Source organism: Coregonus clupeaformis, chromosome 18 (genome assembly GCF_020615455.1).
Source record: "Coregonus clupeaformis isolate EN_2021a chromosome 18, ASM2061545v1, whole genome shotgun sequence".
NCBI lineage: Eukaryota > Metazoa > Chordata > Actinopteri > Salmoniformes > Salmonidae > Coregonus > Coregonus clupeaformis.
Window position 1 is genome coordinate 55,123,500 of NC_059209.1, and position 27,515 is coordinate 55,151,014.

Consider the following 27,515-nt stretch of genomic DNA (forward strand, 5'->3'; position numbering starts at 1 on the left):
TTCAAGCCCAGTGCTACCTTACCTGATTCTACTACTCAGCTGTTCATCAAGACCTCATCGAGACCATGAATAGTAGAATCAGGTATGGTAGAACTGGGCTTGAACAAAAAAGCTTGCATTATCATGTAGCTTGTCAAGAGCAATTGTGGCCATCCCTGAATTATATTTACAAAGTTGACTATATCTGATGACGAGCAGGTGTTCACATACTTTTGGTCATGCAGTGTATACAGTTGAAGTCGGAAGTTTACATACACCTTAGCCAAATACATTTAAACTCAGTTTTTCACAATTCCTGACATTTAATCCTAGTACAAATTCCCTGTCTTAGGTCAGTTAGGATCACCACTTTATTTTAAGAATGTGAAATGTCAGAATAATAGTAGAGAGAATTATTTTTTTCAGCTTTTATTTCTTTCATCACATTCCCAGTGGGTCAGAAGTTTACATACACTCAATTAGTATTTGGTAGCATTGCCTTTAAATTGTTTAACTTGGGTCAAACGTTTCGGGTAGCCTTCCACAAGCTTCCCACAATAAGTTGGGTGAATTTTGGCCCATTCCTCCTGACAGAGCTGGTGTAACTGAGTCAGGTTTGCCCACACATTTTCTGTAGGATTGAGGTCAGGGCTTTGGGATGGCCACTCCAATACCTTGACTTTGTTGTCCTTAAGCCATTTTGCCACAACTTTGGAAGTATGCTTGGGGTCATTGTCCATTTGGAAGACCCATTTGCGACCAAGCTTTAACTTCCTGACTGATGTCTTGAGATGTTGCTTCAATATATCCACATAATTTTCCTTCCTCATGATGCCATCTATTTTGTGAAGTGCACCAGTCCCTCCTGCAGCAAAGCACCCCCACAGCATGATGCTGCTACCCCCATGCTTCACGGTTGGGATGGTGTTCTTCGGCTTGCAAACGTCCCCCTTTTTCCTCCAAACATAACGATGGTCATTATGGCCAAACAGTTCTATTTTTGTTTCATCAGACCAGAGGACATTTCTCCAAAAAGTACGATCTTTGTCCCCATGTGCAGTTGCAAACCGTAGTCTGGCTTTTTTATGGCGGTTTTGGAGCAGTGGCTTCTTCCTTGCTGAGCAGCCTTTCAGGTTATGTCAATATAGGACTCGTTTTACTGTGGATATACAGTGGGGAAAAAAAGTATTTAGTCAGCCACCAATTGTGCAAGTTCTCCCACTTAAAACGATGAGAGAGGCCTGTAATTTTCATCATAGGTACACGTCAACTATGACAGACAAATTGAAAAATGTTTTTTCCAGAAAATCACATTGTAGGATTTTTTATGAATTTATTTGCAAATTATGGTGGAACATAAGTATTTGGTCACCTACAAACAAGCAAGATTTCTGGCTCTCACAGACCTGTAAATTCTTCTTTAAGAGGCTCCTCTGTCCTCCACTCGTTACCTGTATTAATGGCACCTGTTTGAACTTGTTATCAGTATAAAAGACACCTGTCCACAACCTCAAACAGTCACACTCCAAACTCTACTAAGGCCAAGACCAAAGAGCTGTCAAAGGACACCAGAAACAAAATTGTAGACCTGCACCAGGCTGGGAAGACTGAATCTGCAATAGGTAAGCAGCTTGGTTTGAAGAAATCAACTGTGGGAGCAATTATTAGGAAATGGAAGACATACAAGACCACTGATAATCTCCCTCGATCTGGGGCTCCACGCAAGATCTCACCCGTGGGGTCAAAATGATCACAAGAACGGTGAGCAAAAATCCCAGAACCACACGGGGGGACCTAGTGAATGACCTGCAGAGAGCTGTGACCAAAGTAACAAAGCCTACCATCAGTAACACACTACGCCGCCAGGGACTCAAATCCTGCAGTGCCAGACGTGTCCCCCTGCTTAAGCCAGTACATGTCCAGGCCCGTCTGAAGTTTGCTAGAGTGCATTTGGATGATCCAGAAGAGGATTGGGAGAATGTCATATGGTCAGATGAAACCAAAATATAACTTTTTGGTAAAAACTCAACTCGTCGTGTTTGGAGGACAAAGAATGCTGAGTTGCATCCAAAGAACACCATACCTACTGTGAAGCATGGGGGTGGAAACATCATGCTTTGGGGCTGTTTTTTCTGCAAAGGGACCAGGACGACTGATCCGTGTAAAGGAAAGAATGAATGGGGCCATGTATCGTGAGATTTTGAGTGAAAACCTCCTTCCATCAGCAAGGGCATTGAAGATGAAATGTGGCTGGGTCTTTCAGCATGACAATGATCCCAAACACAACGCCCGGGCAACGAAGGAGTGGCTTCGTAAGAAGCATTTCAAGGTCCTGGAGTGGCCTATCCAGTCTCCAGATCTCAACCCCATAGAAAATCTTTGGAGGGAGTTGAAAGTCTGTGTTGCCCAGCGACAGCCCCAAAACATAACTGCTCTAGAGGAGATCTGCATGGAGGAATGGGCCAAAATACCAGCAACAGTGTGTGAAAACCTTGTGAAGACTTACAGAAAACGTTTGACCTGTGTAATTGCCAACAAAGGGTATATAACAAAGTATTGAGAAACTTTTGTTATTGACCAAATACTTATTTTCCACCATAATTGGCAAATACATTTATTAAAAATCCTACAATGTGATTTTTATTTTTTTTATTTTTCATTTTGTCTGTCATAGTTGACGTGTACCTATGATGAAAATTACAGGCCTCTCTCATCTTTTTAAGTGGGAGAACTTGCACAATTGGTTGCTGACTAAATACTTTTTTTCCCCACTGTAGATACTTTTGTACCTGTTTCCTCCAGCATCTTCACAAGGTCCTTTGCTGTTGTTCTGGGATTGATTTGCACTTTTCGCACCAAAGTACGTTCATCTCTAGGAGACAGAACGCGTCTCCTTCCTGAGCGGTATGACGACTGCGTGGTCCCATGGTGTTTATACTTGCGTACTATTGTTTGTACAGATGAACGTGGTACCTGCAGGCGTTTGGAAATTGCTCCCAAGGATGAACCAGACTTGTGGAGGTCTACAAAAAAAATTCTCAGGTCTTGGCTGATTTCGTTTGATTTTCCCATGATGTCAAGCAAAGAGGCACTGAGTTTGAAGGTAGGCCTTGAAATACATCCACAGGTACACCTCCAATTGACTCAAATGATGTCAATTAGCCTATCAGAAGCTTCTAAAGCCATAACATCGTTTTCTGGAATTTTCCAAGCTGTTTAAAGGCACAGTCAACTTAGTGTATGTAAACTTCTGACCCACTGGAATTGTGAATTATAAGTCGGTAAACAATTGTTGGAAAAATTACTTGTGTCATGCACAAAGTAGATGTCCTAACCGACTTGCCAAACTATAGTTTGTTAACAAGAAATGTGTGGAGTGGTTGAAAAACGAGTTTTAATGACTCCAACCTAAGTGTATGTAAACATCCGACTTCAACTGTATATGCATCCTCTCCTCCCTTTTTCTCTCGATCCATCGTCCTTCTGTTCCCTCACGGGCTCTCATGCTGTTCCTCCTGCAGTCGTGTTTATTGTGCCCTTCCAGAGAGGTAACGCATTACTCCCTCAGTTGAAAACTCTACATGGCCAAAGGTATGTGGACACCTGCATCGAACTTCTCATTCCAAAATCATTGGCATTAATATGGAGTTGGTCCCCCCTTTGCTGCTATAACAGCCTGCACTCTTCTGGAAAGGCTTTCCGCTAGATCTTGGAACATTGCTGCGAGGACTTGCTTCCATTCAGCCACAAGAGCATTAGTGAGGTTGGGCACTGATGTTGGGCAATTAGGCCTGGCTCGCGGTCGGCATTCCAATTCATCCCAAAGGTGTTCGATGGGGTTGAGGTCAGGGCTCTGTGCAGGCCAGTCAAGTTCTTCCACACCGATCACGACAAACCATTTCTGTATGGACCTTTGTACATGGGGGCATTGTCATGCTGAAACAGGAAAGGGCCTTCCCCAAACTGTTGCCACAAAGTTGGAAGCACTTAATCATCTAGAATGTCATTGTATGCTGTACCGTTAAGATTTCCCTTCACTGGACCTAAGGAGCCTAGCCCGAACCATTAAAAACAGCCCCAGACCATTATTCCTCCTCCACCAAACTTTACAGTTGGCACTATGCATTCGGGCAAGTAGCGTTCTCCTGGCATCTGCCAAAACCAGATTCGTCCGTCGGACTGGCAGATGGTGAAGTGTGATTCATCACTCCAGAGAACGCGTTTCCACTGCTCCAGAGTCCAATGGCAGCAAGTTTTACATCACTCCAGCTGACGCTTGGCATTGCGCATGGTGATCTTAGGCTTGTGTGCGGCTGCTCGGCCATGGAAACCCATTTCATGAAGCTCCCAACTAACAGTTCTTGTGCTGACGTTGCTTCCAAAGGCAGTTTGGAATTCTGTAATGAGTGTTGCAACCGAGGACAGACAATTTCTATGTGCTTCAGCACTCGGCGGTCCCGTTCTGTGAGCTTGTGTGGCCTAACACTTCGCGGTTGAGCCGTTGTTGCTCCTAGACATTTCCACTTCACAATAACAGGACTTACAGTTGACCGGGCAGAAATTTGATGAACTGACTTGTTGGAAAGGTGGCATCCTATGACAGTGCCAATATGACAGTCACTGAGCTCTTCAGTACGGGCCATTCTACTGCCAATGTTTGTCTATGGAGATTGCATGGCTGCCCATTTGGTGTAGATACAGCTCAGGAAAAAATTAAGGACCACTGCAAAAATATAAGTTTCTCTGGTTTTACTATTTATAGGTATGTGTTTGGGTGAAATTAACGTTTTTGTTTTATTCTATGAACTACTGACTACTGATTTCTCCCAAATTCCCAAAAAATATATAGTCATTTAGAGCATTCTTTTGCAGAAAATGACAACTGGTCAAAATAACAAAAAACATGCAGTGTTGTCAGACCTCGAATAATGCAAAGAAAATAAGTTCATGTTCATTTTTAAACAACACAATACTAATGTTTTAACTAAGGAAGAGTTCAGAAATCAATATTTGGTGGAATAACCCTGACTTTCAATCACAGCTTTCATGCGTCTTGGCATCCTCTCCACCAGTCTTTCACATTGATGTTGGGTGACTTTATACCACTCCTGACACACAAATTCAAGCAGCTCGGCTTTGTTTGATGGCTTGTGACCATCCATCTTCCTCTTGATCACATTCCAGAAGTTTTCAATGGGGTTCAGATCTGGAGATTGGGCTGGCCATGACAGGGTCTTGATCTGGTGGTCCTCCATCCACACCTTGATTGACCTGGCTGTGTGGCATGGCCCATTGTCCTGCTGGAAAAACCAATCCTCAGAGTTGGGGAACAATGTCAGAGCAAAAGGAAGCAAGTTTTCTTCCAGGACAACCTTGTACGTGGCTTGATTCATGTGTCCTTCACAAAGACAAATCTGCCCGATTCCAGCATTGCTGAAGCACCCCCAGATCATCACCGATCCTCCACCAAATTTCACAGTGGGTGCGAGACACTGTGGCTTGTAGGCCTCTCCATGTCTCCGTCTAACCATTAGACGACCAGGTGTTGGCCAAAGCTGAAAATTGGACTCATCAGAGAAGATGACCTTACTCCAGTCCTCTACGGCCCAATCCTAATGGTCTTTTGCAAACCTCAGCCTGGCTCTTCTTTGCTTCTCATTGATGAAGGGCTTTTTTCTAGCTTTGCATGACTTCAGCCCTGCCCCTAGTAGCCTGTTTCGAAACGTCCTCGCCGTGCACTTCACCCCAGCTGCCGTTTGCCATTATTTTTGTAGGTCACTTGATGTCATCCTACGGTTGTTGAGTGACATTCGAATGAGTTGGTGGTCATCCCGGTCAGTAGAGAGTCATTTTCGCCCTCTGCCGGTCTGTAGCTTTGTTGTCCCCAATGTCTGCCGTCTTTGAAATTTTAAGGATGGAAGCAACCTGACGCTCACTGTATCCCTCTGCCAGTAAAGCCAGAATTGAACCCTTCTTTTCCTCACTCCAAACGTTCCTTTTCAACTCTTTTGGCATGGTCAATAGTTATTTTTTAATTTATATTACTTTTGAGGTACTATTAGCACTGTTTTTGCCATCCAGCAGGTCCTATTGCAAGAGGATAGTGATGACCACAGCAGTGGATTTTATACATTTCCTCGTTAAATAAGATTTGGTTAATGTGATCACCTAATCAGTACCTAATTCAGTAGAATGAGGTGTGCCTGTGTTGGAATTCAACAGACACTGGAATGGAATGGCTGTCATACATGTAGAGATGCTGATTTAAGAAAAATTTGCAGTGGTCTCTTAATTTTTTCCAGAGCTGTATATCTATCTCATTTAGCTGTATTAGGGGTGTGCCGACATGGCCATAATCGTATCCGTAAACCTGAAGTGTTTTAATATGCCTAAATAGATGTTGGCAAAATACCTCCCTGCACGTTCTCACAGCAAAAAAGCTGCAGATTAGGAGCAGTGCGTGGAGGGGTTGGTGTGTGTGTCTCTGCCTCAATTTGCAGCGGGCAGCCAAGTTTGCTGTCACTCAGTCAGAATGCGCATCAGCGTTTCATATTTTTTCCCTACCCTTGCCCCACTTGTTAGATATTATGCACATTGATAGCTTGATAGCAAACGTCCTCGTCATGTGATTTATCATAGTAGCAGGCAGTAGCAATCTAAATGATCATACCGAAAACATAAGCGGAATAAAGATCGGGTGAAATTATGAAGCAAGTGGACCAAAAAAAACTGCTTCACCCTATCCAATCAGAGCAGCAGGATCAACGTACAGCCCGCCCTTCTCTTTACAGAAAGGCAAACTAGCCAATTTAGTTATCAAGACCACGCACATGACTGACTCAAAGGCAGAACAGTATGGTTTGAAACTCTGTGACTGACTGACATGAGAAAGGTGCTTGCTGGCACCCGAAAAATAAATACAATCAGATCACGGATAATACTCTGATCATAATCGTATCCAGAAAATTGTCCATATCCGTTACGATACTCATTTTGTCCGACTACTCGGCACACCCTTAGGCGTATGTATTTTTAGATCTAGGCCTATTGTAAACGTGTATTATTGTTGCGTCACCATCTTTAGTACAAACCACATATTCTTTTGACAGAGGTAATGAACTGTCCATTCAGCACAGAAATGGATAAAACAGGACCATGTTTGAAACACAAGAGGTTCTGAGCTTATGCCAATATTACACAGTTAAGCTAACAGTTACAGAAATCAGGAATGTAGACAGGCTCTATCTATCTGAGCTACTGTGTCCAACACACCACCACCTGTTGTTATGTTGGGCACCTACTGGCCAAAAAATATGTTATTATGATTCTTTCTTTTTTAATTAAATGTATTGCTAAAATAAAGGTTTAAGGAAATACATGCATGCACCACATTATTACAAGACAGAACAGCTCAAACAAGCCTGATGGTCTTGTAAGTATAAAAGCAAAGATTGCTTTCATTTAATTAAAAAAATCATGGAAAGTTAGCGTAATGGGATAATATCTTGTGAAGAATCCAATACTTTATCTTGTATGCGGTACAAATCACATTATTGTGGAAGCACCTCTTCTAAGAGTATGAATTAGGCTGTTTGAGAAGGTTTGAATCCTAAGCAACCTGCCTACACATAGTTTGAAGTACAATACCAATATAGCTACTGTAGTAGGTCAAAGCTGTGCGCTGGAAAACCTTGGTAGAGCATGGGTGGAATAGGCATTGTGGTGCTCATGTGAATTTCAGACCAATGCCTATTCTCACTTAAAACTTAGTTTTTTTGTTTTTAATACATTATTGACTCCCAACACACACATGCTCAAATGGGTATCTTCAGTAGACTGTATGAATGATCAATAACATTTGATTTGATTTGAATGATCATACATTTGGTTTCCTCATTGTTTCATTGAATAGCTGCTGTGCCCTTCATCTAGCTCTATACTTCTTACAGCATATTTGATACACACAAGCACAGGCTTCAGTAGCATCAATCTCAAATCCTCTGTAGGTTACAAGACAGAGGAAATCTCTCTCTCCCAGTATTTCTCTGAATTAACTTGAATCATGGCCCTGAACACCTCACGTTAATGTCTGAAGACACTGTACAAAATTGCCTTGTTTATGCCTGTAATGTAAGCTGTCTGTTCCAGTGTCGCTTATTCTCAGTGGAACTGCCGATGGTGGCAGCCGAGTCTGGAGTGAATTTGCCGGGCGATTACCTGGGAAACATCAACAGTCATTAATTATGTAAAACTCTCCTCACAGTAGGAGCAGAGAGCAGCATACAACTGCAGCGCCGGCTCCTATTAGAGTCAATGTACTCTACAATAAGCCCCTGCTGCCTGGGGCGGTGTGGAGGGATTATCAACCTCCAACAACCACCACCCCCTTGAAACACACACACACAGGTTTTATTAAGTTTTGTTCAAATGTTCTGGGATGTTTAGCTGGGGATAAGAATAAGATGAGTCTCTGTGCTGTCTCCCTCTCCTAGCAGCCTCATCATTCACTGCTCTCCTTTACAGTTCCCGTTATTTGTTATTTTTGTTCTGCAATTGCCTGTTTTCCAGCAGCCTCAATAAGAGCAGTGAAAGAGGAAAATCTGACAGGACAAATAATATCTCAGACTGGTGAGGAAGGGTAGGGAAGTGACTGCTTCACTGCTGATAGTCCTGTTCACAGGAAGTAGTCTTGTTGTTTTGTTAACGTGATGAATTAAAATCTATGATCACCTTAAGCAGTCTTACTTACCTGAGACCTGTGTCCCCCAGTGGAGATTACTATTGACAGCTGATAGTGGAAGTCCTTTTTTCTTTTGAAGTTGGTCATTATTACAAACAGTTTTGGAACACACAGCAAATCAAATCAAATCAAATTTGATTTGCCACATGCGCCGAATACAACAGGTGTAGACATTACAGTGAAATGCTTACTTACAAGCCCTTAACCAACAATGCATTTAAAAAAAATAAAAATAAAAGTAGAAAATAGAAAAAGTGTTAAGTAAAAAAATAAAAGCAAATAACTAAAGAGCAGCAGTAAAATAAAATAACAGTAGGGAGGCTATATACAGGGGGGGGTACCGGTGCAGAGTCAATGTGCGGGGGCACCGGCTAGTCGAGGTAGTTGAGGTAATATGTACATGTGGGTAGAGTTAAAGTGACTATGCATAAATAATAAACAGAGTAGCAGCAGCGTAAAAGGGGGGGTTGGGGTTGGGGTGGGGTGGGGGGGCAGTGCAAATAGTCCGGGTAGCCATGATTAGCTGTTCAGGAGTCTTATGGCTTGGGGGTAGAAGCTGTTGAGAAGCCTTTTGGACCTAGACTTGGCGCTCCGGTACCGCTTGCCGTGCGGTAGCAGAGAGAACAGTCTATGATTAGGGTGGCTGGAGTCTTTGACAATTTTGAGGGCCTTCCTCTGACACCGCCTGGTATAGAGGTCCTGGATGGCAGGAAGCTTGGCCCCAGTGATGTACTGGGCCGTACGCACTACCCTCTGCAGTGCCTTGCGATCGTAGGCCAAGCAGATGCCATACCAGGCGGTAATGCAACCAGTCAGGATGCTTTTTGAGGATCTGAGGACCCATGCCAAATCTTTTCAGTCTCCTGAGGGGGAATAGGCATGGTCGTGCCCTCTTCACGACTGTCTTAGTGTGTTTGGACCATGATAGTTCGTTGGTGATGTGGACACCAAGGAACTTGAAGCTCTCAACCTGTTCCACTACAGCCCCGTCGATGAGAATGGGGGCATGCTCAGTCCTCTTTTTTTTCCTGTAGTCCACAATCATCTCCTTTGTCTTGATCATGTTGAGGGAGAGGTTGTTATCCTGCCACCACACGGCCAGGTCTCTGACCTCCTCCCTATAGGCTGTCTCATTGTTGTCGGTGATCAGGCCTACCACTGTTGTGTCGTTGGCAAACTTAATGATGGTGTTGGAGTCGTGCCTGGCCATGCAGTCATGGGTGAACAGGGAGTACAGGAGGGGACTGAGCACGCACCCCTGAGGGGCCCCCGTGTTGAGGATCAGCGTGGCAGATGTGTTGTTACCTACCCTAGGCCTGAATTCAATGTCACCAATTTGTCAAGAGACGCTTGGCATCAGATGTTGGCTGTTCAGAGTCATGCTTTCCCTTGTCCTTACTGTTCATTGCAAACAGCGAGCATTTGGTTTCCTCTCTGTCAGCTGTGCCTCTGAACCCCCATTCAGCGCTCGTTCATCAGACCATTGAGTGTCTGAGGGAGAGATGCTGCTGTGCCTCCCCCTGCCAAGCATGTGCCACTGGTGGGTGTCAGGCTCCACTACTGGCCTCAAGCTGGCATACCCATGCCTCCTTCTCTGCTGTGGCATTGTTCACTGGGGCCGTCCAGGAATGGAAGCAGTCCCTTTGTCTTGAAAATCAAGCCTTGCTATCTTCTCCACTCTCTCCTCACACCCTCCACTCTTTTCTTCCCCACTACAGTATTTTCCTTCAACACTGCGATGTCCCTCTCTTAACTACATTTCATATGATATGCTCCTCCTTTCACCCCACTGTCTCTCCCTATCTCTCCATTCTCGGTACATCCCCCTCTCTCTCCTGTCATGTCACTACGACTCCTCTTCATCAGACACGTTTTCCAACCATTAGGTCAGTCAACACTTCAAACATTTTGAATCTCTTGACTCTAAAAATAAATAAAGGCTCCTGTCTTTTGAACTACAAAGACATTCACAGAAGATTTGTTTTCCTTTCTTTGTCTGACTCCCTCAATGTCTGTCTTGACTTTGCGGTGACTTTGCTGTGACTTTGAGGTGTTAAGCAGAGGTTCGTGTTGGGTTTTGTTGTGTGGGTGGGTGGAGCTCTGCTGGCTGGCTCTGTTTTTCTGTTCCACTGTGATGGTGATGGCGGTGGTGGTGGTGGTGGAACCGAGCCTACTAGACACCTGCAGGATGGCAGAGCCGAGGGGGGCTTTGATCTGAGTTTAATGCCTCACAGTGTTCTGTCTCACATGGAGCTCACTGTGCCATGTCCATCAGGATTACTCCTACTCTACCTTGATATGCTGGAGATCTGCTCACGGCTCTGCCAGTGTCATTACCCACACTATCTCTCTCTGTCTCTCTGTCTCTCTGTCTCTCTGTCTGTCTCTCTCTCTCTCTCTCTCTCTCTCTCTCTCTCTCTCTCTCTCTCTCTCTCTCTCTCTCTCTCTCTCTCTCTCTCTCTGTCTCTCTGTCTCTCTCTCTTTCTGTACTGTAGCTACTTCTAGAGGGCTCTCTTTAGATTCAGTTTGTTTTCACAGATATGGTGTACTACCCCTGTTATTGATTGGTTTGTTATTGATTGATTAGATGTAATTGATTGATTGGTGTATTATTGATTGGTTAGATTGATTGACATTATTGATATGCTTATAATTGATTGTTTGGAGTTATTGATTGGTTTAGTATTGTTTGTTGAGAGTTATTGATTGGTTTAGTATTGATTGGTTAGATTGTGATTATTGATTGTTTTGTTATTGATTGATTAGATTGATGATATAGACCATGACCTTAGCTGTTAGGATGAGGGTGTGGTTACTCACGTTGGAAGTTGTGAGGTAGAGGAGGATGGGTCTGGTCAGCCTTGGTTCCTTGGTGCCTTGCTCCCATGGGGATGGGAGCGTAACGTGATGAGCAGGAGCTGCTGACTGGAATTGACATGGGGACGGGATGTACAGTACCAGTCAAAAGTTTGGACACACCTACTCATTCAAGAGTTTTTCTTTATTTTTACTATTTTCTACATTTTCTACATCCGCATGTGTGGTTCCCACAATGAAGCATGGAGGAGGAGGTTTGATGGTGTGGGGGTGCTTTGCTTGTGACACTGTCAGTGATTTATTTAGAATTCAAGGCACACTTAACCAGCATGGCTACCACAGCATTCTGCAGCGATACGCCATCCATCTGGTTTGCGCTGAGTGGGACTATTATTTGTTTTTCAACAGGACAATGACCCAACACACCTCCAGGTTGTGTAAGGGCTATTTGACCAAGAAGGAGAGTGATGGAGTGCTGCATCAGATGACCTGGCCTCCACAATCACCCGACCTCAACCCAATTGAGATGGTTGGGATGAGTTGGACCGCAGAGTGAAGGAAAAGCAGCCAACAAGTGCTCAGCAAATGTGGGAACTCCTTCAAGACTGTTGGAAAAGCATTCCTCATGAAGCTGGTTGAGAGAATGACAAGAATGTGCAAAGCTGTCATCAAGACAAATGGTGGCTACTTTGAAGAATCTCAAATATAACATATATTTTGATTTGTTTAACACTTTTTTGGTTACTACATGATTCCATATGTGTTATTTCATAGTTTTGATGTCTTCACTATTATTCTACAATGTAGAAAATAGTAAAAATAAAGAAAAACCCTTGAATGAGTAGTACCTTGACTGGTACTGTATGTCAGGCAAAGGAGGTTGGCGGCACCTTAATTGGAGAGGACAGGCTCATGGTAATGGCTAGAACGGAATAAATTAAAAGGTATCAAACTCATCAAACACATGGTTTCCATGTGTTTGATACCATTCCATTGTCCATTCCAGCCATTATTATGAGCCGTCCTCCCCTCAGCAGCCTCCTGTGATGTCAGGGCTCTGTCTGCTCTCACTGGGTACCCGGAGACGGCCACAGCCTCAGTCTCAGCCTCAGCCTCAGCACCACCACTCAGAGATGTGTGGGATTGTGTCCTCTTCCTCCTTTAAGCGCTTGAAGAAGAGAGAGTGTGTGTGTATGAGTGTGTATGAGTGTGTTTGCTTGTGTCCCTGTCCTCCACCCACCCACTCATCACTCACTCCACACCGTTTCACCACTCTTCTCTCTCTCCTCCTCTACACACTCAAGGAAAAACAAGCACTGATGACAGTGGTTGTAGCTTCGCCATTGTAGCAGTAGCCATAGTTCCCTATAGCTCCCACTCTGCGCTGACCTTTGCATCATGTGCAGATGACAAGTAATTTAGAGGCCTCTGGGAATGTGGAACCATACATTCCCCATCCCTTACACACCACCTCTCTCATCCACCAGCAGCAATAATCTTACTAACTCACGCGCCCATGCACACACACACACACCTAACACCCCCGCCACGTCACACACTCTAATCACCTGCATCATCACACACCCTGTCCTCAAACACCCAAATCACAGGAGGTGGCAAGCTGGTAAAAAAACAAGGATTTAGAGTGATAATTGCATAATCACCAGTTGTGATAATTGTAATTGATGTCTGCATAATTGCTAATTGCAGTCTTTATGGGAACCTCTTTCTCACACTCTCTTTCTTTGTCTGTAGCTCAGTGCCTGTCTCTGTCTTTCTCTTCCCTCCACTTCTTTATCTTAAACTCATCTTGTTGCCATCATTTATTCTTCTCTTCTCACATGCTGACACACCACACACGTGCACGCACGCACGCACACACACACACACACATGCACACAGACCCACACATCGACCATGTGTTTCACTATAAGTATCCTCCTAGGCCTCTGTAAGCATTTCCCAGCAGTGCAATCCCAGAGGCAGCAGCAGTAGCCTGCCCACACCGACTAATCCTCTGTGAAGAGTTATGGTCCACTTCTAACAGGTTTTCTCTCTCTCTCTCGCTCTCTCGCTCTCTCGCTCTCTCGCTCTCTCTCTCTCTCTACAATAAATCGCTGAGGGTTTACTCCTGTTGCTTGTAAAATGAATGTTCACCACATCCCTCCCAGAGAAGCCATATTCTATCCTTTTACGGCCAAACTGGCTAACATGGAATATGTTTAGATACATTGCACTACTACCACCATACCTCTGCTGAAACATACATTATTTATACCATAGCTCTCAATAGTGTGATCTGTGTGGTACCAGGGGACGGCAGCTAATCCCATGTGTTTGGCTGAAGGTAGATTAGCATCAGGTCCAGAGTCCCTCAGATCAGACCACATTATGCGTGACACCTCCGAGGTGCTTTAATGATGGCGGTGGCAGCATCCATGAGGGAGAGGGTTACGCATACCGACTGTGCTAATGTGAAGAGGCATCAGGCATGTGATTGATGTCTCTTCTAGCGGCTGCAGACAGGTTAATGGTGTGATTGTGGAGGTAATCTCAGTGTTCTCTCGTTAAAGGGTGATGGAGGGCCAGGAGACCCTGTGTCTGTTGAAAATGGAGCCTGTTGCATTCACAGGTGCTGTGTGTTTTACATATGCAGTTCAGGGCCTTATTTGGTGTATGCTTCAGGGAGGAAGACAGGACAGGGACGGTGGTGTCAGTCTGAAACAGATCCTGGTGAGTTCACACAACCTGCTATATATATACTGAACAAAAATATAAATGCAACATGTAAAGTGTTGGTCCTATGTTTCATGAGCTGAATTAAAAGATCCCATACATTTTCCATACGTACATAAAGCGTATTTCTCTCAAATTTTGTGCACAAATGTGTTTACATCCCTGTTAGTGAGCATTACTCCTTTGCCAAGATAATCCATCCACCTGACAGGTGTGGCATGTCAAGAAGCTGATTAAACATCATGATCATTACACAGGTGCACCTTGTGCTGTATAGAGAGCACATATTATATGCATGTGAAGGCTATTTTCTTTTTGAGAGAGAGAGAGAGAGAGAGAGAGAGAGAGGCAGACTATTGCATCTATATTGATTGGACTCCAGCCTTTCCATTTTCCATGAACTCCTGCTCGCAGCTCCGAGTGGGAGGGATTTGCTTGATCTTTATGATATTTCTTTAAACATGATGCTGTCGTTATGCCTCTTCGGGGAGGACACAAGACAATTCCAGTAAATCAAGGGCTCTCCATCTCTCTGTTTTCCACAGTTGTTACTTATAACCATCTCTAAACTGTTTCTCCACCATTCTCATAAGTGTTTTCAGTCCTCGTTCCAAATAACATTGTTGAACTGAAGTAAGACCAATAAAGAACGTCTCAGACGTAAACATGCACTTGGGCCCTTCAATAGAAGTCATTATGTCTGATCAGATAAAAATTGTAATCAACACTGACAGGAATTCTATAGAGAATAGATGACAATAATTAGAATTTTGTTTGCTCTTGGACTGGAGGGACATTTGGAGTGGACATGGCCTATCTGACACAGGAGGTTGGTGGCACCTTAATTGGGAAGTAATGTCTGGAGCGGTTTCCATGTGTTTGATGCCATTCCACCTACTCCGTTCCAAACATTATTATGAGCCGTCCTCCCCTCAGCAGTCTCCTGCGCTATCTGATGTAGTATTTCAGAGAGTTGCTAAGCTAAGACTTTCAGCCATTGACTTCTTCTGACTTACAGTAGATAACAGGGCTGCTGGTGTATTGTAGCTGTGAGGACTGTAACCCACATACCCACCAGGGCAGATGCCCTCTCCATGGGGCCAGGTGGTGGCTAATTCCCTTCTTTGTCCGTCCTAATTAATTGTTAATTGGTTTGCATCACCCGTGGAGTGGAGAATAGCAGGAGTGGCTGGGCGCCGGTGTGATGGAGGCCACAGACACTGACCTGCCTCATAGAGCATACCACAACTGCATTTAACAGGCCAAATGTCACCTCACTACACACCGCAACGTTGTTGTTTAAGAGGCCAAATATCAGCTTGTAGTATTACCTCAGCACCTTGTTCACATAATTCAGCACACAAACCCCATCAGAGCGACATGTTGGTGATGTACTGTCATTCTGATTAGCTTCTGGAGATGGCTCAGATTTGTTTCTGTCTGTCTCGTTAGCACAATTACTGTATATGCTGGTTGTTTTCTTCATATGTCATAACAGTGTAGAATGCATGTAAATGTAGATTGTCTGTGTGTATGGGTCGCTAAATGTTCATTCAGTAAAGGTTTAGTATGAATGTTGATGCCTGAGTGTCACCCTGATGGCTGTGTCCTGTCCTGTCCTCTCCAGGTGGTCGCTCTGAACAAGCGCAGTAAGGAGGCAGAGTCTGCATTCCTGGGAATCTACAAGCAGCTTATCGAAGCCCCTGGTGAGTCTCCCACCTGTAACAAAGCCACACACATCACATCACAACAGCACAGTCACAAACAACACACAACATTACTCATGTAACAAACCTTCCATAGGAGATCACTCTCCCCAGCCAGATCAACTACACTCAAAGCCAAAGTCAACATCATTAGGCCAACGTTCTACATAAGACATGCTAAAATACAAAATGACTGTTTTCTTGCCATAGATATCCTAGATATATAAATATCCATAAGACACCTGAAGCTCTTATCTATGTTTTAGAGTTTGTGCTCTCAGTGTGGTTTCCAAGACTCTGTGTGGGGCCACTTCAAAACCGAGCGCTGGTCCTTGAGCGTTGCATTGCTGAGGAGAGACGATCCTTGTGGGGATGGGCTGTTGATTGCAGAGGGCCAATTAAAAGCCAACTGTAGCTTGTCTTAGTCTGGAGTGCAGGCCTGATGAGGCCGGCAGGGAAAGAGAGGGGGAGGGGGAGAGACTGTTTATTCTGTTGTTGTTTGGTGCCAGCACACACTATACAACATTGCTCTTTGTTGCAGGAGACAAGAGCAAAACGCACTCCAATCTCCGGCTACATCAGAGGAACAATCATGGCAAGAGTAGAGAATGCGGTTTACAGATTCAATGAATACAAGATAAAAGTGGGTGTCAGAGAAAATAGCGATGCAGCGACTGACTTTTAAAGGTCTCCATTTTACCTTGAAGTTTCCTGCTTGATATTGCACCACACACTTTGAATGGAGTTATTTTCTTGATAAGAAATGGATGTCTTTGAAGATGTGTTCAGTTTGATTTCTTGACCTATACCTGCATGTATCAAGGGCTTAATAGAGGACCCAGGAGGGTTTTAGGGGCTATATTTTGTCATAAACACATTTTCAATCAAGAGCAGACTGAACCAACAGTGGTAATGTAAGGAATGAGGACTTCATCTCTTTAATTACACAGGGCATTGACAAGAAAGAGTACTCATAAACCATATAATAATAATAATATAATATGCCATTTAGCAGACGCTTTTATCCAAAGCGACTTACAGTCATGCGTGCATACATTTTTGTGTATGGGTGGTCCCGGGGATCGAACCCACTACCTTGGCGTTACAAGCGCCGTGCTCTACCAGCTAAGCTACAGAGGACCGTTAAACTGTATCGGAACCCTTGTAGCTAGGATTGGGTTTGAAGAGTTAAAAAATAGGAATTGAACGTTTACTTTTGCTCTTACACATAAGCACATACACACACGCACACACCAGAGGAGGCTGGTGAGAGGAGCTATAGGAGGACGGGCTCATTATAATGGCTGGATTGGAATCAATGGAATGGATTCGAACTGGGTTTTCATATGTTTGATGTGTTTGATATCGTTCCATTCATTCTATTCCAGACATTACAATAAGCCCATCCTCCTATAGCGCCTCCCACCAGCCTCCTCTGGCGTACACACGTGCATGCACACTTTCAACTCCTATTTTCTGTTCATTTGACCAATGTGATGTAAACATATATCAGTTCTCAATGATTGCCCGGGGTGGGGGTAGAGCCTTGTCGTCATGTCACAAAGCTAAAGGAGTGGGCCTCTCTGGTTACATCAGAGGGCCTTGGATTAGCATATCCAGAACACTCATCTTCCTCTGACCTTACCTGGACCTGGACCTGCGCTAGCATTAGCATCAGAGTGACTCTCACTCACCATAGTCTCTAGTCTTAGCTCTCATACTGTGTGTCACTGCAGGTCTATGTATAGATGACTTTTCCTGGGCTTACTACACAGAAGGAGTTATTGGAGTTATTTGCCATCTAATTCCTTAATGGCATACCAATAATTGCAGTTAACTGCTAATTGCTAAAAGTCTCCAAATCTATTAATTATTATCTTTCAGATATTATTTACCTCCTATCTGTTGCCAAACAGGAGTCACAAAAAGCAGAGTAGGTTATTTTGTGTATCGGCCCCCTCACAGAATCTGCCATCTGTGACGGTGGGCCTGCGCTATCCAACGCCTGTTTATTATTGTGCATCTCACTGGCCTGTCCAAGGTCACCCCCCTGTTCCCAGAATGGATCGCTCCAGGTACACCAGAGGACAGTCAGTTGGCTGTGGTCCCTCACTTTATTAGTCTCCTCCCATATAAACACAACACTGTGCTGCTTTCCTACCAGTCTCCAAACAAACAATCCAGCTCATGTATTTGTAATGTTTTGACACACGCAATTATTCTTTACACGCCGTACTCGTTAATCTTAATGTCGTTATTACTATTCATAGCCAGACATTTGTTTCTCCCTCTTATTTCATTTGAAAGTATCCCTCCATCCTGGTTGGTCTGCTGACACTCACAGGCCGTTGGTCCAATCAGAGCGGCCGACAGCAGAGGTAATGAATGCAAGAGGAGAGCCAGGGAGGGGGAGGGGACAAGGGCAGCATCTCAATATGTGACCTGTTGTATCCAGTTAACAGTGACGTTTGGTGTATCAGTTATCCACAATAACAAATCTGTTATTGGAATAGGTGCCAATGATGATGTCAGTTGCATAATGTTGGACACGCATGACACACGTTATGATGCTGCTTTCATATTCTCAGTTCATGTGAATGTTATAGACAGAGGTTATGTATCCCTGAAACAACACAGGGCTACCCTGAACAGGCTCTCAATAGAGCAGGTTTTAATCACGTCCCAATTTGGTAAAGCAAATGTGTATCTCACATCAGTGTGTTTACAAGGAGGAGAATGTTAGTGTAAGGGAAGAGAGGAGAGGAGAATACATGGCTTGAAATGCTGTGTGTGTGCGTGTGTGTGTGTGTGTGTGTGTGTGTGTGTGTGATTTGGGTTTTGTTTTTACTGTAAAGTCAGCAAGTGTATCAAGCTCCAGCTGCTGAAGAAGATGGCTATTATTATAGTTGAAGTGTGGTGCTGTTTCCTGTGACAGAAGAATACATGTAGCATGACAATGTGACTATGCAACCTTTACCGGTATCATGAACAGTCAGTCGTACAGGGCATGCTCTTTGAGGCAACTCCAATACATCCTCTGCATTTTATGGCGAACAGTTGAAATAAGTGCTCTGAGCAATAAGAACACCTTGAAAATGTAATACTTCTAAAAATGTAATTATTGGGTCCCCAAGCCAAAAAGTCACACACCAGAATCATAATGTGCATTTCCATGCATTTAAGACATACAGTGGCTTGCGAAAGTATTCACCTCCCTTGGCATTTTTCCTATTTTGTTGCCTTACAACCTGGAAATAAAATTGCTTTTTTGGGGGTTTGTATCATTTCATTTACACAACATGCCTACCATTTTGAAGATGCAAAATAATTTTTTTTGTGAAACAAACAAGAAATAAGACAAAAAAAACAGAAACCTTGAGCGTGCATAACTATTCACTCCCCCCAAAGTCAATACTTTGTAGAGACACCTTTTGCAGCAATTACAGCTGCAAGTCTCTTGGGGTATCTCCATTACATGAAATCCAAATAAAAATCAATTTAAATTACAGGTTGTAATGCAACAAAATAAGAAATACTGAATACTTTAGCAAGGCACTGTATATCCCTCTGCTCCATGGAAATTGTCTACACAATATTAGGCCTGAAATAAATACTTGTAAACAATGCTTCCTTGTTTAGATTTTCACCTCTATACTTTTTTGATCAGTGTAAATAAACTAGTTCCCCATCACAGGATGTGAATAACAGTGACAGTTTCCATGACTGCATTGGCTCTCCTGAGTGGCACCTCTCTCCTCATCTCTCATCATCTCTCATCATCATCTCTCTCCCTCCTGTATGAGCATCTCTGACTCTGTGGTTGCGTTTGAACCTTGGTGTTTGTAGCTGTCGCTGTGAGAGGAGGAGCTTGGCCCTGTCGCCAGGAGCGTAGCCCTGAGACTCGCGCTCCAGGTGTTTGCTCTGCCCCCTCCCCTCTCTTTACTCACACTCCTCCCTCAGGATCACCCCGTCCCTCTCTCTCGCTCTCTCTCCGTCTCTCCTGAAGAACACAGTACCTTTCATCTGAGCAGGGAGCTCACTTACTGTGTGTGTGTGTGTTTGTGTTTGTGTTGTGTATGTTTGTTGGGCCCTTTGAAGGGCTGAGGTCTGCATCAGTTGAAACATTGGGGCAACAGTGCTTGCTAGTGGTGACCAAATACTACTGCATGGTACGGGTTCCAGGTCCAGGTACAACTACACACAATTCCATCATGGCTTTGTGACTTCATTGCACAATGAATATTCATGTATTGAAGTCTCCCTGGCCTGCGAGATTGTAAGTGCAGTGCATATTGAAGTCACTTAGTAATTTCCTTTGGATCCAAGGTTGTAAGAATAGAGCATTATTGACCTTTGTGATTTGACCTTAATCTATTCAAAGAATATTATTATTGTCCCCTTGTAGCTCCCTATATACACTGAGTGTACAAAACATTAGGGACACCTTCCTAATATTGAGTTGCACCCCCTTTTGCCCTCAGAACAACCTAAATTCGTCAGGGCATGAACTCTACAAGGTGTCGGAAGCGTTCCACAGGGATGCTGGCCAATGTCGACTCCAATGCTTCCCACAGTTGTGTCAAGTTGGTTGGATGTCCTTTGGGTGGTGGACCATTCTTGATACACATGGGAAACTGTTGAGTGTGAAAAACCCAGCAGCGGTGCAGTTCTTGACACAAACCAGTACGCCTGGCACCTACTACCATATCCCGTTCAAAGGTACTTCAATATTTTGTCTTGCCCATTCACCCTCTGAATGTCTCAATTGTATCAAGGCTTAAGAATCTTTATTTAACCTGTCTCCTCCCCTTCATCTACACTGATTTGAAGTGAATTAACAAGTGACATCAATAAGGGATCATAGCTTTCACCTGGATTCACCTGGTCAGTCTGTCATGGAAAGACAGACTGTGGTCCTCTGTAGCTCAATTGGTAGAGCATGGCGCTTGTACCACCCATACGTAAAAATGTATGCACACATGACTGTAAGTCGCTTTGGATGTAAGCGTCTGCTAAATGGCATATTTGTTAAATATTTAAAAGAGCAGGTGTTCATAATGTTTTGTCCACTCAGTGTACATTGGCAGATGCTTGAGAGAGAGACTTATTGAGGCCTGTAAGGCATTGAGTTTTTTAAATAATAAGTGTGGTGCTGAGTACATTCCATCAGAAGATGAGAGGGAACTTGGGAGAGCTGTGTGTGCGCCATGTTTGTGGCAGTATAAAAAATTAAAGCATATAGAAGTTGATGGAAAATGAAAGCTCTTTTGGGCAGGACGAGATTCTGCACAAGTGATTAATAAGAGCAGTAATAAACAAAAGCCCAGGAGATGTTTGAGGTGCTTAATAATGCATTATGTTCATAAAAGAGCTGGGCCTCCAATGGATCCCCGTGGAGCAGGAGACCCAAGAGGGACCGGCAGAGTGTGTGCTCAGAACAGAGAGGAAGTGTGTGTGTGCGTGGGCATTTGAGTGTGTGTGTGGAGAGATACTGTGTGTGTGTGTGTATATATATATGTGTGTGTATATATATATATATATATATATATATATATATATATATATATATATATATATATATATATATATATATATATATATAGTAATACGACTAAAACTCAAGCTCTGAAGTGTACAGGCGATGAATAGTTTCAGTTGTGTTTTTTCATATTTTTTGTGATTGTTCACTGAACAGTTATTTTGTTATTGTAACAAAAAAGGAAGAAGAAAACAAGGACGCCAACCCTATCAATTAGAGTTAAAGAGTGGCTGAATGGTACTGTACCCTGATATTCTTGTTTATGTATATATCTAAGAGGTTCTTTTGACATTGTTGTAGAGATGTCCTTCAGTCTGCCAGACAAAGGCATGTGTGGAACACCGACAAAAGACCAGGTTAAAGTGTGTCTTTCAGATTGTCTGTCAGCACACAGTGAAAGACACACTTCTTTCACCATTTATCTCTCTCTCTCTCTCTCTCTCTCTCTCTCTCTCTCTCTCTCTCTCTTTCTCTCTCTCTCTCTCTCTGTTTCTTTATCTTTATCTCTTTCACTCTCTTCTCCAAGTCAAAGGGAGAGATTTTTATTCTGTGCTCTGAATATCGTATTAGTGAAAAGACGGCACAGAAATTGACTATTTTTACTGTAGTATTTTCATATTTTTTCATAGGTTTTCAAAGTTCATATTTTGTTGAAAATTATGTTCTTGTAGCCACAAAAATCTATATAATCTAGGTTAAAACAAGGATAGACATTAAATAATTGTACCTTGTGACTGTGTAGTTTTTAAAATAATAGATGACTTTGTTGAAAGTGTTCCTACATGGCTGCATTGGATGGAGACTCCCGTACTCTATAGGTAGAGTATTGGTTGTTTACTTTTGGTTGAATTAACTTTTTTCAAAGGTAGCCATTTTGATGGTGCACTTTGTCTTTGAAGGTTGGACTAAGGACTAACTGTTCAGTCACGGTCCATGACAATACACTACATTTGACATTTTAGCAGACGCTCTTATCCAGAGCGACTTACAGTTAGTGAGTGCATACATTTTCATACTGGCCCCCCGTGGGAAACGAACCCACAACCCTGGCGTTGCAAGCGCCATGCTCTACCAACTGAGCTACAGGGGACTCATGTACTCATGTACAGTGTTACTGTTTGTTGCAACAGCAGGAAATAGTGTTTTTGGAACTTGAAGACCACACAGAGAGAAAAACAAAACAAAAAACAAGACTGTTTTGAATTAAAATAAAAAAACCTTGAAGCACAGCCCTGTAAATGAATTTGTTCATGTTGTATGATGGGAACACAGCTGGCCTCATTAACATGCGCACAACAAATAATTATAGTGTTTTTTTCTTCTCTCCAGCCAGCCAGTGCTTGGCTAATGGGCTTGCTGGGTTAATTATGTCAGAGCGTAATTACACAGGGCCCAGGGAGACGTAATGGTGCACCCCGCTGAGCCCACACGCCTAATGACAGTGTATCGCTGACAGGGCAAAGACGGACCGCCCCAACACACCTGCTTGTGTTAGCTCACGCCACCCTTGTCCAACCCCACCCACCACTACTGCCCACCCAGACACACCCTGGACCTGTCTGTTTGTCCCACTGTCCCGGCCACAGTCCAGACAGTCTTTATGTGGACAGTTCACACAGTGGGCCCTGGCCTAGCCTGGTCTATATCCAACTCCATAGGAACAACAATAGGAGCTGGCTATCAAGAATAAACATATCTGTTGTGACCATGCTAGCCATGGCCTGTTTACCCTGGGCTGTCACCCAGCACCTAGAGAGCCGCCCCCTGCTGTGGGATGAGCAATAGCAGAGTAATACCAGACCAGCGACCGATAGGAACCAGCCATGGAAGCTCATTATCTCATCTGTAACACTGATGCAAACTCAGCTCACAGTGTAAACAATGTAGATGATGAGACCACACACACATAGATTCTATGATAGCCCTACCCTGGCTTACTGTTGTAGTGACTTTACCACACAATATCACCAAACCAGGTGGAACTGTGTTGAAGTACAAGTGATGCCAGGATCCTGAATGCCAGCTTATCTTTGCTGGTATACTGAGAGGACAGACTTGTGTGTCCGGAATGGCCTCTGAATCTCCTCCTCCTCATAACATTCTGTTCATCCCCACCTTTGCCCAGTCACTGTGATTCACTTGTGAACGGACCATATTTTACTGGAGAATATGATGCATTAATGTGCTGTGATTTATTACCCTCAATGATGTGCTGTTGTGCTATCTGTTATCATGACTTCAGGGCAGATGTCCAATCAGCCATAATTAAGATACGGGCTGAATTAAGAAATGTACTGTTTATTTGACCAACTCACAGTAGATAATGGTGGGTGATGCAGATGGTGGTGTGGGGGGGAATTCTAGGTATATTGTAAAATGTAATTCAAGTATTCAATATTCCTTTTATAGTAAGGATTTACTGTTAAAGAATTGCTCTTAAAGGAATATCCAGCACAGCTTATTAGCAACATCAATTAGTAGTCCTGTTCTCTTTCTGTCACGATTCAGACAGACGACCAGAGGACCACAATTGCGTCACACCAGAAAGTTTATTAAACTTAAGGGAAAAGGGAAGTAGGGAGTGAATGAAGGCTCCAGGGGTAACAGGGATCCCGTCCAATGCGCTGGGTCTGTGCCCCCCCCAGTGGCAGCGATGCGTCCTATGAAGCCGGTGGTGGGTGGTCCAGAAGTCCTGGGGGGGGGGAGACACAGACACAACAGGGCGGAATGAAACCAGGCAGCAGTACAGTTCAAGGGAAATCCAAAATACGTAGTAGCAAGGCAGAAGGCTGGTCAGAGTTACCGGGATTGAAGAGTAGTCAGGAGTCGTAATGGCAGAAGCAGGTCTGGATCTCCTGAGGCAGAAGAGTATCCAAAAAACAGGCAGGTCCGGGGTCACAAAACCAGGGTGAGCCAGAAGCGCGAGCAAACAGGTTCCGGGTGTGAGCTTTGCAGACGATCTGACACCGGAGAGCTGAAAGACAGGGCCTTAAATACTGGGAGAGGTTAGTGGGTAATGCAGCGCAGCTGGCAGAGTAATTAGAGCCGAGCAGAGCAGGGACAGGTGGAGCTAGTTAGGCTGAGTAGAGAGAGGGAGGTGAGCAGAGTGGAAGATAGTGGAAACAAATTAAGGTGGTAACCCGGTGGAGTGAGAGGGCTCATGACAGAACCCCCCCAAGGGACGGCCCCAGAAGTCCCAAGAGCAACACCACGCCGGGCGGGAGGAGGGGAGCCGGAGGAGGGGCTAGAACTCCTCCGAACGGTCCCGAGTGAACGTCCTCATCCTCGGAGGAAGCCGAGGGCCGTGGGTCGGGAGATGGGACAGGTCCCGAGACAGGATCAGGCACAGGACAGGAAGCCGAGCGGGCCGGACGGTTAGGGACCCCTCTGGGGCGGCCCCTACGGATTGCAGGTTGATCCGGATGCCGTTGGTGGAAAGCGGTGATGAGAGTCCTATCCACAATCCGACTAGCTGGCACCCAGGTCCTTTCCTCAGGTCCATAGCCCTCCCAGTCAATGAGGTACTGGAGACCCCTACCCCTCCGTCTGGACCGAAGCAGGCGGCGGACGGTGTAAACCAGACCACCATCGACGAGCCGTGGAGGAGGAGGACCAGGCGCAGCAGGGACCAGCGGACTCTCATGGATGGGCTTAATCTTAGACACATGGAAAGTGGGGTGCACCCTCAGGGAATTAGGCAGTTGGAGCCGGACAGCAGTTGGGCTAATCACTCTTATGATAGGGAATGGGCCAATGAACCGAGGTGCCAGCTTCTGCGACTCCACCCTGAGTGGCAGGTTCTTCGATGACAACCACACCCTTTGACCAACATGGTAGGTGGGAGCAGGAATTCTCCGACGGTTGGCCCCGGTAGTGTAGCTGGCAACGGACCTGAGGAGTGTGGCTCGGGCTTGTGACCAGGTGCGGCGACATCGACGGGCAAAAGCAAGTGCAGATGGGCAAGTAACCTCCTCCTCCTGGCTGGCAAATAGAGGAGGCTGGTATCCATAAACACATTGGAAAGGGGACATACCGATGGCAGAGCAGGTCAGAGAATTGTGTGCGTACTCCACCCATGTCAATTGCTGCGACCAGGAGTGGGGGGTTGCGTGAAGTCATGCATCGCAGTGCCTTCTCGAGCTCCTGATTAGCCCGCTCTGACTGCCCATTGGATTGGGGATGGAATCCGGAAGTCAGACTGACTGTGGCTCCCAGCAGGTGACAGAACTCCTTCCAAAAAGCGGAGGAGAATTGTGGACCACGGTCAGAAACAACATCCCTTGGCAGTCCGTGGATCCGGAAGACGTGTTCCAGGACCACCTGGGCGGTCTCCTTGGCGGTTGGGAGCTTGGGGAGGGGAATGAAGTGTGCCATCTTGCTGAAACGGTCAACGATGGTGAGAATGACGGTCATGCCACTTGAAGGGGGCAGCCCCGTGACAAAGTCAAGGGCGATGTGAGACCAGGGACGTCTGGGCACAGGCAGGGGCTGCAGCAATCCGGCTGGGGGCTGGCAGGACGACTTGTGTTGGTTGCAGATGGGGCAGGCTTGGACGAATTCCCGTACATCCTTCCTCAGAGAGGGCCACCAGAACCTCTGGGCGAGCAGGTTGTAAGTGCGGGTGGAGCCAGGGTGACAAGCTAGGCGGGAGTCATGTCCCCACTGAATGACCTGGGACCTCAGGTCTTCGGGGACAAAAAGGCGGTCAGCTGGGCAAGTGCTGGGACCTGGCTGGTTACGGAGAGCCTCCAGCACCTGTTCCTCAACAGCCCAGGTCAGAGCTGCAACGATGCAGGGACTTGGCAGAATCGACACAGGGTCCTTGGAGGGGGTGTCATCCTTCTGGAATTGACGGGAGAGGGCGTCTGGCTTGGTGTTGCGTGATCCAGGCCGGTATGACAGAGTGAAATTAAACCTGGTGAAGAACAGGGCCCAGCGGGACTGCCTGGAGTTCAACCGCTTTGGCCGTGCGGATGTACTCCAAGTTCTTATGATCGGTCCAAACGAGAAATGGAATGGTGGACCCCTCCAGCCAGTGACGCCACTCCTCCAAGGCAAGCTTCACAGCCAGCAGCTCACGGTTCCCTATGTCGTAATTGCACTCAGAGGGGGACAACCGACGTGAGAAAAAGGCACAGGGATGGAGCTTCCTATCCTCCGCAGCCCACTGAGAAATCACAGCACCAACTCCCACATCCGAGGCGTCCACCTCCACAATGAATTGCCGGTCCACATCAGGCATCTGGAGGATGGGAGCGGAGGTGAACCTCACCTTGAGGGTACTGAAGGCTTTGTCGGCTGCTGGGGTCCAGGTGAAGGGTTGCTTGGTGCTGGTTAGAGCAGTGAGAGGGGCAGCAACGGTACTGTAGTTCCGGATAAACTTCCTATAGAAGTTAGCAAACCCCAGAAACTGTTGCAGCTTCTTTCTGTTCTCCGGAACTGGCCATGAAGTGACTGCTGATACTTTGGCAGGATCCATTTGGATACTTCCTTCTGCCACTATGTACCCCAGGAAGGCCACTGTCTTGACGTGAAACTCACATTTCTCTGCCTTGGCGTAGAGGGAATTCTCCAGAAGACGATGAAGGACTTGCTGGACATGGCGGGTGTGTTCAGACAGGTTTCTGGAGTAAATTAAGATGTCATCCAGGTAAACGAAGACAAACTTGTTTAACATGTCCCGCAGTACATCATTCACTAGAGCCTGGAACACAGCAGGAGCATTGGTGAGGCCAAAAGGCATAACCAGATACTCGTAGTGGCCTGTTGGTGTATTGAATGCGGTTTTCCATTCATCTCCCTCCCGGATCCGCACTAGGTGGTAAGCGTTTCTGAGATCCAACTTGGTAAAAACAGTGGCTCCCTGGAGCAACTCAAAAGCAGAGGTGAGCAGAGGCAGAGGGTAACGGTTCTTCACTGTGATGTCGTTGAGTCCCCTGTAGTCGATGCAGGGGCGAAGAGATCCGTCCTTCTTCCCCACAAAGAAGAAGCCAGCACC

The 27,515-nt window shown here is 45.1% G+C and overlaps 1 protein-coding gene across 1 annotated transcript in view; it reads left to right on the forward strand.

Moving 5' to 3' along the window:
• The window catches only part of LOC121550478 (homeobox protein cut-like 2), a 136,969-nt gene that overhangs the window by 87,840 nt on the left and 21,614 nt on the right, over nucleotides 1-27,515 (forward strand). Inside the window, exon 4 of the mRNA XM_041862746.1 lies at nucleotides 15,900-15,978. Coding sequence (XP_041718680.1) covers nucleotides 15,900-15,978 — 79 coding nt within the window. The remainder of the gene's footprint in view (nucleotides 1-15,899; nucleotides 15,979-27,515) is intronic.